The sequence below is a fragment of the Castanea sativa genome, chromosome 1, assembly GCF_040712315.1.
Source record: "Castanea sativa cultivar Marrone di Chiusa Pesio chromosome 1, ASM4071231v1".
In the NCBI taxonomy this organism is placed as follows: domain Eukaryota; kingdom Viridiplantae; phylum Streptophyta; class Magnoliopsida; order Fagales; family Fagaceae; genus Castanea; species Castanea sativa.
Genome location: NC_134013.1, coordinates 67,391,092 through 67,406,661, shown reverse-complemented (window position 1 = coordinate 67,406,661; position 15,570 = coordinate 67,391,092). Strand labels below are relative to the sequence as shown.

The 15,570-nt window shown below is 33.2% G+C and overlaps 1 protein-coding gene across 1 annotated transcript; it reads right to left on the bottom strand.

Annotated features, from left to right (window-relative positions):
• Positions 1–498: 498 nt before the first annotated feature.
• On the bottom strand, positions 499–6,163 carry LOC142622681 (monodehydroascorbate reductase 4, peroxisomal). Its single transcript, XM_075796208.1, has 7 exons — positions 5,734–6,163; positions 4,266–4,317; positions 2,988–3,068; positions 2,718–2,836; positions 2,051–2,270; positions 1,742–1,860; positions 499–1,428 (listed from the first exon to the last, which is right to left on the bottom strand). The coding sequence occupies exons 1-7, from the start codon at positions 5,851–5,853 to the stop codon at positions 703–705; spliced, it is 1,437 nt and encodes a 478-aa protein (XP_075652323.1). The 5' UTR covers positions 5,854–6,163; the 3' UTR covers positions 499–702.
• Between the last annotated feature and the right edge of the window lie 9,407 nt (positions 6,164–15,570).

The following is a 15,570-nucleotide window of genomic DNA, read 5'->3' as shown; positions in this document are numbered from 1 at the left end:
GTACCTAACTTCCAAGATTTATAGGAAAAAAATCCAGACTCTCGTCAAATTCAGGAGCTCATTACAAACGCAACACTCAAATTCATCCAACATTTTAATTTTATAATAACTTTCAACTTAATAATCACTTAGAAAAGAAATAAAATACATCAAGCAATATCCAAGATCAAATTTATGAACTAGAAAAGTAATGCATGATTGCTGTCAATTGGAATTATTTTACAAGATAGATATCTTGTGAATAGTTACTTAAAAAAAAGGAATTTGTCAATACGCAATTCCATATGTGCCACATTCATAACTATGTTAAGTAGGATGCCTTTGCTTGATGAAACTGTAATTAGTCACACTGTCTCTTTCCCTCGACCACTAAAAAGTGCAAACGACTGGTCATTAATGGTCTGTTTGGATTAAGGGGGAGGGAGGAGTAGAGGGACCCTCTACTCCCCCTCAATTTAAACAGGTCCTAAGAGGGTAGAAATATCATTGAAATGAGAGTTCTCTACAAATTTTCTATTAATATATAGATTTTGTATTGAATAATATCGTGGAACTATTCTTTAGTTCAGATAAAAGTCATCTCCTATGATTAAGAATCAAAAATCTCCTATCCCTATCAATGCTACAACATGATTACACAAGTTCATATAAGCAACACCAATAGCCTTCAGCTACTACCACCCCCACCGCCAAAACAGTTTCTTACCACCTTCTGCGCCTCCTCCCATACCAGTACGCAAATGCAGCTATTGAAGCAGCCACAATGACACCAGCAGTTGCATGCAAAGCATATATTGGTCTCTCCAGAACAAGACCAGAACCATTTACTTCAACAGGTGGTGATGGCAATGGCTTCTGACTAACTGTCAATGCAAAGCCCAAACCCTGCCTTTCCAACTCACCCAGATCTTCAATTGCTGGCTTGAGCCTGGTGGTCTTGGCTATAGCCTCATACTCTTCTTTGGTTCCACCTTCCAGGAAAGATCCAACAAGGTAACCCTTGCTTACCCAATATGCGCCGATTGTACTTCCTGAGAAATCCCCATAGTGGACTACTTCCCCCACATTGTCCCCATAAAACTGCCAAGACATTGTGAAGACTCTGGAGTAAAAAAATGGTAAGTAGTCAAATTCACCCGTTTTTTCCGGTTCCATTATTGCAGCAACAGCATGTCTTGCAGACCTTCGAGCAGAGTCCACGTGTTCAAGTCTACGGCATTCACCAAATAGTTTAACTGGAAATGCTGCAACATCACCTACTGCATAGATTGAGCTGTTACTTGACTGCAACTTTCCATTTACTTTGATCCCACCCTTCTCCAAAGTTAGTTGGCCTTCAAACAAGCCTGTGTTTGGGCGGATTCCTATACCCACAACAACCATGTCTGCAGGTAGCAGACTTCCATCTCTAAGATTGACAGCAGTGACCTGTAAAGGAGTTGATCAGTTCACTTAGGAGATCAAACTGATGCACCGCTAATATCAATATGCTTGTAGGATACTAATACTTCTTATCTTTTGAATAAAAAGTAAGGAAAATCTTTATTGGTATTATTTTTTAAGAAATGACCACAGACATCCTATTATAGCAACTTGAAGCCGGTTTACTTAATTTGGGTAATTATAAAAATTCATTAATGGTATTAATCTTTGCACATTCCTAACATGGGGACTTCTTGTCCATATTGCAGTACTACCAATGAACCCAAAAGAAGTCCTCTTATAGCAGCATAAGATTTACCTTCCCATCAGAGTCGATATCAAATGATGACAAGACGGTTCCTTTAATGAAAGTTACTCCTTTAGACTTATAATAATCTTCATAATAACTTGCAATCTTTGGGGTAAATAAACGAGCCACTGCACATAAGAAAAGAAAAGACAAAAAAATAGAACAGAAAATCTCATAAATATTCAGTCGTCTTAAATTTTTTTTATAGGTATGACAAAAAATGAATAAAATTATATTTGACAACATTTTTAAATATCCCATGGACAGATTCATTCAATATATATATATATATAAAGACATCAGAACAGAAGCACTTACTGCAATGTGCTTCTGGGAAAACCATGGTTACATTTATTTTATTTATCACCAAAGATGCAGCACACTCCATTCCAATGTAGCCACCACCAATGACAATAGCATTCCCACCAGGACAGGATTGCATTGCATCAAAAATTCTATTTGCATCAGCCAAATCTCGTAGATAGCACACATTTTCAGCATCTGATCCAGTCACTCCAAATTCTTCAAGCTTCAAAGCCTACATTCAACTCAGACTAATCAATAAAAGTGAGAAAGCCACTCCCATTAGTATATCAATAAACTTCAGGACTTCTGAAAATTTGATAGGCCAAACACTTTTACACACATTCTTACTATTTTGATAAAATTATAATCAATTCTTTTGACATAATGCCTTATTTATAACAGAAGGACCAAAATTGTGAAAAAGTAACACCCCAAAAAACTCAGTGTTTGTTTAGGTCTAGTACATCTTATAATCCAATTTCATATTTTTCCTAGAGAAGTGATATTGATGTCACAACTGTTACCAAATACAAAGGAAAACAATGTCATTATCAAATCTGTCACTTTCCCAAGCAAAAATATTCCCCTTTTTATATGTAAACTTCTTTTAAGCATTATTAACATTATTAAGAACAACTGAGCGCTAAAAGCAAGAGAAGTATTAGAATAGTTCCAATACCCGAGCACCTGTAGCAACAAGAAGAATCCTGTAACTTATAGTCTCCCCAGTTGCTGTTAATAGTGTCTTACGCCTTACATCAGCAGACTTGACACGCGTTCCAAGAACTAACTCAATTCCTATGGAAAGAGCCAAATTCCAAATAAATGCTAAATATTGTGCAGAAACATACACCAAAAGTAACAAATATGCAGAGAAAGGTCATGCTACTTGGTACAATTCTCATTAGTATCTGTGATTAAAAAGAGCATAGGATGAGAAAATGATTACCATGTTCCTTATACCACTTTGGAGTTAACCTTTCCTCATTATCACCAACACATGTATGAAATGATGGAAGCCGTGCACGAGCTGCATCTTTAAACTTACTTCAGTAACCAATTCAGATTTTTAGCAGGAAGGACAAAAGGAAAAGGGGAAAATCAAGCAGGAAATAATCAGCATTTGCCTATCAATTGAGAACATTAGGAAACAAATTAATTCCCACCCCAGCCAAAGTGCTACCCTAGAACTTCAGATTCCTCACCCTTGAGGTATTCAAAGCGATGTCCAGATACCAACAGAGCAAAATTTTGATGGGTTCAACCAATTCTTAAGGTTAATTTAACTATTACAAATTAAAATTTATTTTAAAAAATTTACTAAGAATTACAGAAGAAATTCCAAAATTTATGCACAAAAAATTTAGCTACAAGATTCTGTACCTAATAAGGCACAAGAAGCCAAAATTTAACATAAAATAGATAAGATTCTTTGCTATCCATATGCATTTATGAAAGTTCTAAACATCATGCAGTCATACCCTAAGCAGGGAAACAAGGATAATTCATAATTCACAAAAAAATATTATTGAAGCCTTTTTCAAGAATGTATGTGTGCAATCACAGAAAAGGAACATTTTAGAGATTATGGATGCTTCTGGTTTTTCTTAGATTTGTGGTTTGTGCTACGCAGAAATTTGTCCTTGCCCAACAGAATGATTTAATTCCATGGTTAACTATGGTGAAATTGAGGGTAAAAATGAAAAATCACAGGCCACAGGCACAAGGATATCTGAACCATGACAGAATACCCAATCAAACTAGTTAACATGAAGGTACTGAAAGCATTTCAGTCATACATGACTGACCGACTAAAATTTATGAGGAGACCTTGATGCAGGAAGTGAAAATAAATATTTAGAAAAGGTTAGTTTTATTTATTTTTGGAAGTCAATTGTATGTTATTTTAAGTCTTAGCAGTTAATTAGGTTGTTTTATTAATTTCCTATACTCAATGGTAATTTTGTAATTCAATAATTGGGCTTTCCCAAGTCAACTAGCATTAAGTCATAGTATATACAAGCACAAGATTGAACTCCTATGGGGACAATTTGATTGATTAATAAAATTTCTCTTGAAATTTTATTAACAAATGACGAAGTTCCAAAAACATTATTTATTAACAAATGCAGATTTCATCTTCGCTAGTAAGAATCATAAAATATTAGTGATAGAAAATACTTAAGAAAACAGTGAGTTCACAAAGTGTTATAATGAGAATGCATACCTTCAGGAAGTAAAAAGCCTTTGCTTAATGCAGGTCTCTCATAAGGTGCAACCTGAAAGAGATGTGGCAGAAAATTACACTTAAAATGACAACATTTTTCTTTACAAACGTAACTCATATCCAAAAAACAACTCAAACAAAATACAAGACATGAGGAATTCAATATCTTGTATTTTACAACTATCATCTACTGCAACGAATGAGGCTTATTAGTTTCTGTGTATTGCTCTGTCCCTAGCAACACCAAAACACATAATATCCTTTCCAATGTATATGGCATAACTACAGTTCTCACAAATCTCTCCATCCAACTCACATGGCACTCTCAATAATACATATATACAGTTCTCACAAATACCAATACACATAATATCTATCAAATTTATATGGCATAACTACAGTTCTCACAAATACTGATATCCAGTCCAATCAAAGGACCTGTTGAAAATTGCTGGTACTGTGAAAATGCACCAATAGATAGTAATATCTCTTCTTCTACATTATATAGTAGAGTACCCCAAAGTTCAAGTGATCATTAAAAATTTAGATAAATCAGGACCATCAGTCTTGCCACAAGCACTTTTCACTAAATTATAGCTTGTACAAAGCTATAAATTTATCACTTATACCAAATTGTGAATTAAACCAAAATGAAAAGGCCTTCTAGAATGGAAAAGAAGAATAACAGTTTACTAATGAGATTCAGATTATCCTTGCAGACCCGTATCATGAAAGCTATCAGCTACATAATATTTGAAAATGACATCCCTTTTTTGTTTTTGAGTGAATTATACTGTGCATACTTATTAAGCAACTTGCAATTCAATCGAAATATTAGCACTATTGCTTGAAGAAACAAACAAAGCGACAATTTATGGTTAAATTTGAAATAAACGTGCCCTGGATGTATTAAAGCATATATTGGATTTGGAAGTTCACAATTCCAAATACCCAAATCAGCTAATAGCATTTAGCAAGTAGAACATGATAAACTAATGCGAGACTGTTGCTATTCAAATTACTCAACAATATGATAAAAAGAATCAACAAAAGCCCCCTCTAAAACTCATAATAAAAATTTATTCTTTAATCACATTTATATTTCATACAAAGCCATATAAACAAACTATATTATATTATAAACCAAATATTGGAACACAATAAGAACACACACAACTAAATCAAAATAATGATTACCCATTAAATGTAATGAGCCCAAACATTAACTATAGGTGTAATTCTTGTAATCACAAAGTTAGCCTCATAATCAAGAATGGTCAAGTTAGTTAATTACTTAGTTGTAAGATTGCATGAGGTGGAGCCAAGTTGGTAATTTGGCTAATAAGATTTACAAGAAACCTGTAAAAATACTTGTAATCCATAGCACTTTCGCATTGAAGCTTTCAAAGTCATGAAATAAACAAGAGAGAGAGAGAGAGAGAGAGAGAGAGAGAGAGAATTGGCTTACTGGTTCTTCAGAGATTATGCAGAGTTCACCTTGAGAGACTCCCCTCTTTGTGAATTCAAGAGCTGCATACCCAGCTGCCACTCCTCCTCCAAGAATCACATACGTAAATGCCCTTCCCATTTTCTCTCTCTCTTTGAAACTCACTGTGTATCTTCTGCTTTATTGTTTTGTATTTGAGGGTGTTGAATTTTTATGTTTGGGTAGCGCTTGCTTTGAAGACACACATATATATGTAAACAACCCCAAGAAAACAAAAAACCAATATTTAATCCAAAATTTCTATGATGTTGACAATATCTAATTTACCATACTGCCCTTTTATCTTCTGTGCTTCCAGATGTATGGTGTATGAAAATGCTGACCAATCAAGGTGGGGACACGTTTTGAAGCATTAATGGATTATCAGGTTTCGATTTGGAAATTCCATTGTTGTGGACTTGGGGTTGCGATGGTTGTGTTTTTGTGAGTGAGGTTCAGAAGGGTGATTATGTGGTTGTGGGACCAGTGAAGGTGGATCTAGCCAGTCATGTGGTGACACGTTTGGCTGTAGCGATGGGATAATGGATGGTTGATTTTGTTGGGAATTGGAACGATGATGATGGTGATTGAACATATGAGGATCAACTTTGAGTTGGAGGTGATGGATAAATTGGGAGTTTTGAATAGAACATGCAAGTAATATATCTACGCAATATTTTCATTACAAATTATAAATAATAAATTATTATTGGTTATAATTTGAATATATTAATAAAATTACTTTTTGGCCTATTGGTAACTCGTTAATAATAATTTGTCATTTATGAATTGTTGTAAAAGTATTGTGAAAATATAATAGATATAACATTTTCGATATATATATATTTAAGGCCTTGTGTAACTGAATTGTGGATGAGGCTTCCTTTACCGGAGAAAAAAAATGTGGATGAGGCTTCACACCTTTACCACACACCCATTCTTGTTGAACTTATCCACGCTCCAATTCTTGCCTTCTTGGGGAAAAAGAAAACAAACAGACAAAAATACTAGAAAGCTTTCATGCTAGTATTGAGCCATATAAGTTGGGCCCATCCAAACCCAAATGGTGCTAATGTGGGCAGTCCATTAAGGGAGAAATTCTGTAGATTATATAGAATCTTAGATTATAGAACTTATATAGTATTTTTTTTTTTTTTTTATGTAGGCATGGGATGAGAGTCTCTAACGTAACCTCCCTAGCTGCCAGCCACCCTAAAAGCTAGAAACCTTAATCTCCTCTCCTTAAGGAATGGTTCTAGGGTTCCATCCAAGAAAAGGCCATGACATTTGGTTTATTTAATTAGCATTTGACATGGGTTTACTATTTTTTTTTCTACATAGAGTCATTGACTTAATGTACATATGAATGAAAGAAGAAATTAGATGCTGGCCAAAGAAATAGAGATTATTATTTCTAAATGCAACACAGGGTAAAATATAAAACAAAAGGCAAAGGTTTTACTAATTCTTTTGTATTTAAGAGCGTTCACACTCTTTCGCATTATGTTCATACTCTTTTATATCATGTGTAAAATGTAGATATATGACTTAAAAGTATGAATATTGTATGAAATATTTAACATCCAAAGAGTGTGGAACAGTAACTAACCACCAATTACAACCAGTAATTGATATAGCTTGCAGCTTCCAATTATCCTAACCTTGTTAAGACAAATGACATGCATGATGCGCGCTATACTCTTCACAACATGTCGTTTAGACTTGACATGTTTAAGAGCTTGATTCTTAACTTGCTTCACAGCACAGTTCAGCTTAATATATAAGATTCTATCATCTAGCACTGCTTTAATTTGCATTACTGATCATTCTTGCCAATGCATAGAATCAACTACCATATAACATAAACCTATTGTTATAACTGCCAACAGAAAGTAGTGACATGCTGAAAATTGAATGAAAATGCTAATAAAGATAAGATTGTATAGGTGTTTATTGTTTTTGTATATACTGCGAAATACGGATTGAAATTTGGCATAAATTGTATTTTATGAATACGAGACAGGAACACAATACAAACGGAACGTTTTATTGTCTTTCGTACATGATTGGAAATGTTTTGTTGTATAACTATTACGGAGATAAGAGGCCACGTGATAAAAACATTTCCCATTTAAAAATTTTCAATTTTCTCTGACTTTAAAGCAAAAGTGACACAAGTAATTTTAAAAAAAATCTAATGATCTTAAAAAAATCCATTTAAATCACATAATATTTGACTAAAAATTAAAGAGAATAAGTGATTTTGAATGGGGGAACATTCCCCATAAAATAACGTGTTATATTTTGTTTTTAATGATCTTGTTTTGATGGAAGCGATTTTTTTTTTTTTAGTTTTTATTATTTCATCATGCGGAAATCTTTTTATTGGAGCTTTAGCCAAAGGCCCAAAGCTGCTGTGACTTTTGAGTGAGTACTTTCCACAATCTCACATCTCCAATTGATTTTCTGTATGCCTTTATTTGTGATCTCTAATTTTGGGTATTATGTTTAATTTAATTCAAATTTAAATGGGTTCGAATTTAATTAATTTGATAATTTTTTCAAATCTTAAAATCTAATTGGTTGCTTTTGAAAATTATACAATTTAATTTCTTATTTGAAATATTAGATCTAGAGTTTGTTACTTTTGAAACTATAGTGTTTAATGTCTTTAAACTATAGTGTTTTCCAAATACTTTTTTATTCCTATCCTCCTCATACTATATATGGTTTAAAAAGCTGAATCGTTAAATAAACTAGAAAGAGAATGGGGATCAAGGTGTTGAAGTCAGACCAAAGGTTAAATTAGGATGAAGTAATAACCAATTTAATAATTAATTAGTTTGGAAGTAAACAAAATAAATATGAAAATTGATCAATACTGACTAAAAATATTTTTTTTAACATTTTATTATTGAGATTAGATAAATATTTTCCTATCATTTGAATTATTTAAGTAAACTTATAGATGTGTACAATGCTCAAAAACCCCAATATATTGATGTGATTAAAGAAAATTCTTAGGGCAATCTAGGCATAAACAAAATTTGTTAATCGGAGGGTTATTAGAAGAAAAAAAAAAGATTCTCTCTCTAGAAATCTGATGGTGGGAAATTAATGGAGGAGGCGATCTGGTGACATCTAGTCATAAATTAATTAGAGTTTTTTAATACATTTTTGTTTTCGTGATAATGTGATTTTAATTTCCTAGATTTTAATTATCTATTTATTTATTTTAATTAAGAATTGTTCCCGAGTTTTGTTGAGGACTTGATGATGCTGGCCATATTTCAGATATTTTCCAAGTCAACTATTTTAGTTAAAGCAAAGTTAGTCCAAGCTTTGTATTTATTTATTTTTTATAATCCGATAATTACAAGGGTGGAAAAAGTGATTTGAACTTTGTATGTGTTACAAATATTAGAAAGTGTCAACTGCACTCATTAAATTATAAGAATTTAAAAAAAATACTAATAATTATTTGAGTTCTTTTTTAGACATGAAAACTTTTTACTCAACACCTTGGGAAATATGACTTTATAAATTTTTTATGTAGAAAAAAAAAATAATGATATTAAAAATGAAACCCTGTTCCCCTCCACACGTCTATATAGCTAGGGATGGAACTACCTTAGGGTTGAGGGGGCCATGACCCCCTCCAACCTTTGAAAAAAAATTCCCTAGTACATATATTAGTTTAAAAAATATACTTTTGGCTCTAAAATTAATATAGTTGGCCCCCCTCTCCCAAATAATTTACAAGTTGACCTATAAAACAAAAATGAAAAAAATTATCAAATAATCCATTCTCTAGTTGTCCTACGAATATCAAGAAAAACATTTAACTAAACATTTGGACAATTTACAAATCCAGACAATAAAGAAATTCTACAATACAATTCACATATTCTAATAATAATAAAAAAAAATTCTTTGGACACGGTCTAAGTTAAAAAAAAAAAAAAAATCAATTATAAATCCTAGCAAAACAAATCACAAAAATCTAATAACCTCTACTCAATTTCTACCTCTCATTTGAGAGTTTTTTATCCCTCTCAAGTAACTCCACCCCATAGTCACATAGACAATTTCTATGCTGCTAATCAATCCAGCCACACACCAATTAGTGTCACCAGCAACTTGGATATGTTGGTGTCTTTATCTCAATCCATGAAAAAAATTTATTTTTATAAATATCTACTGCTCACTTGGATCAATTGGTATCTTTTAAAAATTTACTTTAATGATGCATTATTAGCATTAATTTATTTTTTATTATAATATCTATTATTGATTCAAAAAAAGAAAAAAATACAAAAATTAATGCTAATAATGCATTGTTGTCAACCTTTAGTATTAATATTCTAAATTTTTTAAATTCTTGAACAAAGAACTTTGGCACCCCCAAGTTTGAATCCTGGTTCTGTACCTGTATGTAGCTACTTGTACTTTTCTTTGGCAAGTTATTTAAAAATTCTAGAGGATTCTAAGTTAAGGTTCTTTAGTGGACAATATATACCAAACTCCCCAATGTTTCTTCCAAAATATTGGAAGGTAATCAAGAATGAATGAGGTAAAGTAGCTTATATTTCGTGGCATCTCTTTCATTAGGTTCTAATTTTCCAATTACATATAGGGAATAGGTGAAGAAATATGAAAAGGAAGGAAAAAGTTTCTCTGCAATCTGAATTGGAGGAAGTCTCTCCAAACTGTGACATGTCCATATCAGAGAGTGACACTTGTCCAACCTCACTAAAACTCAAACTCAAGAGATAACTCTTGTTAACTCAAACGTTAGCCACTTTTCCATATTTTTTTTATTAAAAAAATAATTAATTATTTCTCACCACCATCACCTAAACGCTCAGTCCTCCCTCTCTCTCTCTCTCTCTCTCTCTCTCTCTCTCTCTCTCTCTCTCTCTCTCAATGCAAATCGATTCCCCATCCCTCTCTTTTGTTCCAGACCCTTTCTCCCTTTATTCGATCGTTTCCAGCCCCAACCAATGCTACCTCCACTAGTCCCACCCAATTTTTGATCAATTAAACACAAAATTTTTGAATTTGTTTGTTGAAATTTTCTAGTAGATATTACTTCCTATAGTTGTGATGTTGTTGTTAATAGCAGTTAGGACGCAAGTTGATACGCAGATTCACCCTGCTCAGCTGTGAGTTTCCATCAACCCTTTTCATCTTGATTGTTATTATTTCTTTATCTTTCATATTGGTTGCTCAAGAAAGTAAAGAAATTTAGGGGTAGTTGTTTTCCTTTCTAAGTTCGGCGTAAAAGGGATCTTATCTCAATCAATGCAGATGTTGGGCCATTGGACCATCGTCTTTCAAGATGAAATGTTGAATTTTTAAATTATAACTTTTGTTCTTAGTTGCTGAATTTTTATTTTGATGAAAGGAAAGTAAAGGACGAGACAGAATGGTTTTTTTGTTTGGAAGTAATGTCGTTATGTTTCTATGGAACTGGAACAGGTATATTTAGGAAGGAATGCTTGTGGAAGTGGGCAAAGGAAAATCCCCTAATTTCCAACAAGTTTTAGAATTATTGTTGGCAAATGGAGAGTATTTGGATTTTGCACCAGATGCAGAAGAGACGAAGACAATGATTAACTTAATGTCAATGAAATTTCCCTTATTAAAGGTACCCATTTTTATCTATTGGCAATGTGGGTGTGTATGTGTGTGTTTTTAGATTTCTTTGCTACTCCTGTTTATCCTTTATGGGCCAGTCTAAGGTTTTTTGCCCCCTCTTGTAAAACCTTCTTTGTTTTAAGCTCATACTTCACATTTGTTTTGTTTAAAATTATGCATTGTGAATGCGTGTAACTAAACTTTGATTACTGGTGGTAATTGGGTGGGATACTAGAAAGTTGTGAAGGAGGGTGGCAGGTTTCTTGGGGGAGGATTTGATGGTGGAGTTTGGGTTGTCAGCCAACTGTTGTATAAGGGAGTTCCTTGCTTGCTGGGTGGGGTTTTAGGAAGGATTACAAAGAACATAATGAGAATGAAAATAAAAAATTGATAGGAAAATTGAAAGGCCATTACAGACTTGTGTTAAAGTAGAAACAATTAGCCAATACTCCCTGTTACTGCATAATTTAGAGCAAACTTAGGGGAATGGTTTCAAAGTTCAAACTCATGCTTTTGCGGATTTTCATAGTTTGTGTAGACATTAAAATTGTGATGTGTTAATTAGTAGTTTGAAAATATATATATATATATATATATATATATATATATATATATATATATATATTTGTATTATATGTAAATGCATTAAGCACTTTTCATGCAATGATTGAATGGGGAACCAAAATGCAATAGGATGTTATGTTTGGATGGCTTAGTTGAAATTCCTAATCCTTTATCCAGCAATTTGTGAAGTCTTGTACTTTGTATTTTGAAAGACAAAGTCGCGGCACTTGTTCTCAATAGTAGCTCTTAGGTTTGCAGCCTTTATTATGAAAAGCAAATACCAAGCTGGGAGATACAAGCTGTTAAGAAAACATTGTTTAATGTATTGTGATCACAATTGTCAAAGGCTTAAAGGTGCTAAGTCATGTTATTTTGTCTAATCTATTGTCATAATTGAGATTTTGAAAATTGTTGATGCTAGATGTCTATAAAGGCTTAAAGGTGGTATAAAGTTCAAACTTTATTTTTTGCTTCGTAAATGTTAAAATAAGTTTCTTTGAATAGATCGATTAAAGTCTAAATCAAACCAGAGAAAAACACTAATCAAGAACCATAATGTATAAAATGGAATTGCTGGATTTTCCTTTGTGAAATGTTGCACAAAACTTTGAAATGGACTTCGTAATGTTACAAATTTGAGTGCCATTGGTTCATTTATATATAATTCCCATTATCCAAAAAAAAAAAAAAAACCATGGGCTATTTGACATGTACATGTGGTTTGAGTAGTGTATTTTTGTAGAAAGGGACTAGCTAATACAAGTGTCTATACTATGGTTTAGAAGCTCTCATGTTGCTTTTATCCCTCAATAAGTTATGTTTGAAAACTGTATTCGCCATTGGCCTTATTATATTTATTCTTTTTTTTATCATATATGTCATATCATGTAATGTTTGCATCTATAAGATGTTTATTTTTTTTATCATGATTATTTCAACATATATGGAACGGGAGGACGGATGTAAGCAAGGGTAAGTAGGAAAATGAAAAGAAAACCAAGAACTGAAAATGAAGGAGAAGACAAAAGTTATTTCAACTTTGCTGTGTGGAGTATATGGAAGAGTGAAAATTCATACGTCTTCAACAGGAAAAATCCAAATCCAAATCTGCTTATGGAGATCTACAACCAAAATTGGAGTTTATCAAAATAGGTGCTGATTTGATGGCTAGAATAGGTGCTGACCAAGAACTAGATTCACTTTGTTTACAAGTCCACCTGTGGACTTAGCTAAGGCTTTGGAGGATGATTGTAATGGTGTAATTTTTAACAAACTTTGTATTGAACTAGATGCAGCTTTTTAGTTTAATGTTATCATCTTTTAACCCAAAAAAAAAAAAAAAATTCCATTGGACTTTGTATATGAAATGTGCTTTAGCTGATATTCTTAGAGATGAGCACAACTTAAGTCATAATGCAGATATCATTGTTGAAAAGTAGGAGATATTTGCCTCAATTTTTCACCTCTACCAACAGTGAATTATGCACATATAGATCTTAGGGATAATTACACTTTGCCCACCTGTGGTTTGCCTCTAATTCGATGTGCCTACCTGTGGTTTAAAGTTTGACACTTTGCCCACCTGTGGTTCTCACCGTTACTCTGCCATAGCCACCTCTGTTAAAATTAAGGGTAAATAGGTATTTTTGCTCAAGCTTTATGTCTCTCTCCTCCCAAAACAAAAAATAGCACAAAAATGCAAGAGAGAGATCAAAAAGTGATATTTGTCTCTCTCTCTATTCACACAAATCTTGAACACGAAGAACATACCCAAAAAAAAACCCAGATCAACCTACACAAGATCACTGACTTAATGATTCAGATTGTCCAGTTTCTAAGAATATTGCACCTTTCACTGTTAACACTCAGCTCATGAGTGAGACGTACAACATGAATAAAGTTACTTTGTAGTTGCTTTAAATCTTAAATTTATCTTCTTAATCCCTCTCTCCTTTTTTGGGTGAATATCAATTTTCATCTGTTTGCTTCCCCTCATCTCTCAATCTGACAGCACAAGTCATGTAAAAGACCCACAAGGATCTGGGTTTATCCAAACAAGAAATTTATATCAACAAGTCATGTAGAAGACCCACAAGGATCTGGGGAATTCATATCAATAGACAAGAAATTTATCCAAATAAAGAAGACCCACAAGGCCAAACTCAACTGGGACCTCCGTGACTTCATCCGAGTTCATTCGCCTCTGAGACCTTCGCGACCACTTGATCGAGCCGCTCTACGTGCTGAACAACAGCAAGACCTCCAAGTTCTGCGCTCCGCTCACTTCGTTCCCACATAATCACTACTGATCTGGGTTTTCAACCATAGGTTTAAAGAGAGAGATAAAGATGATGTGTTAGAGAGAGAGAGAGAGAGAGAGAGAGAGAGAGAGAGAGAGGGAAAGAGAGAGAGAGAGAGGAGAGGACCAGACATCAAGAGTTTGAACTGAGAGAGCCTTAAAGATCTAGGTTTTCGACCGGTGGTGGTGGTAGCAGTGGTGTAATCAGTGTTCAACCTGTGAAGTTTATAGCTTTGTTGGTTATTTTGGATGATTTTATGTTTTATTATTGATTTGGTTAGGTTTTGATTTACTGGATTTGGAGATGTTTGTGATGAAATTTTTTGTATTTAGTTGAATTTGTGTGTATTAGAAATGTTGGAAAAGAGAATATTTGAGCACTCTGTTCTTCATTCTTCGTTCAACAACGGGCTGGCTTACTCCATCAAAGAAGGCATAGTCAATTGAGTAATTGTCATTACCATAAAGACTTAATTGAGTTTGTTTTGATCTGTTTGGGATTTGATTTTTTTACATATTTAGTGTTAGAGTAACGGCTGAGGGAGAGGTGGGTTACGGCAGAGTAATGATGGGAACCATAGGTGGGTAAAGTGTCAAACTTTAAACCATGGGTAGGCACATCGAATTAGAGGCAAACCACATGTGGGCAAAGTGTAATTATCCCTAGATTCTTAACATATAGAAATGTACATTTTCATTGCATTTAAAAATATTTGTCATTTTACATATATCTTAGTACCTAACTAGAAGCTACTCAAACATGCAAATATAGAACCTAACATGTTTGAGTAGCTTCATTAGTTACAAAAATTGTGAGATATTATTTCCAAAAAATTGTCCAATATGTTGTTGTCCACTAGCTGTCATTTGTATGTGCCATATATTGTCCATTAGTTGTGCAAAAAATTGTCCAAAAATATTGACTAGCTTGCCAAGTAAGACATGCTTTGCAAAAATATAATTCAAAAAGTCTCTAATATGGTGCTCTTCAAGGATTATAAATTATCATCAGGAGCTACTGAAACTGGCAAATATGCCACCAAATATAAGTATATGTATGAAAAAAAAAACTTAGGAAAAATATAGGTTCAAGTTGTAGCAAAAATCACCAGGAATATACATACCTGATTTGTCTCAACAATTTGTCCAACAACATAGTCTTGTCCAACCAAATTACTACAAAAGACAAATTCCTACATTTTACATGTTAACAAATTTACATCAATGACATATTTATCTTATTATTTCAAGTAGTGAGGTGTTCATTCCATATATATATATATAAACTAATTCTTATAACTAATTCTCCCACATAG

Bases quoted from the DNA above. Each gene is read 5' to 3' on its own strand.
- LOC142622681 (XM_075796208.1), bottom strand. From the start codon at position 5,853: ATGGGAAGGGCATTTACGTATGTGATTCTTGGAGGAGGAGTGGCAGCT. The intron at 2,271-2,717 runs GTATTGGAACTA...AGTTGAATGTAG, and splicing joins TTGTTGCTACAGGTGCTCGG to GCTTTGAAGCTTGAAGAATT. The intron at 1,429-1,741 runs GTAAATCTTATG...ACTCCTTTACAG, and splicing joins ATATCGACTCTGATGGGAAG to GTCACTGCTGTCAATCTTAG.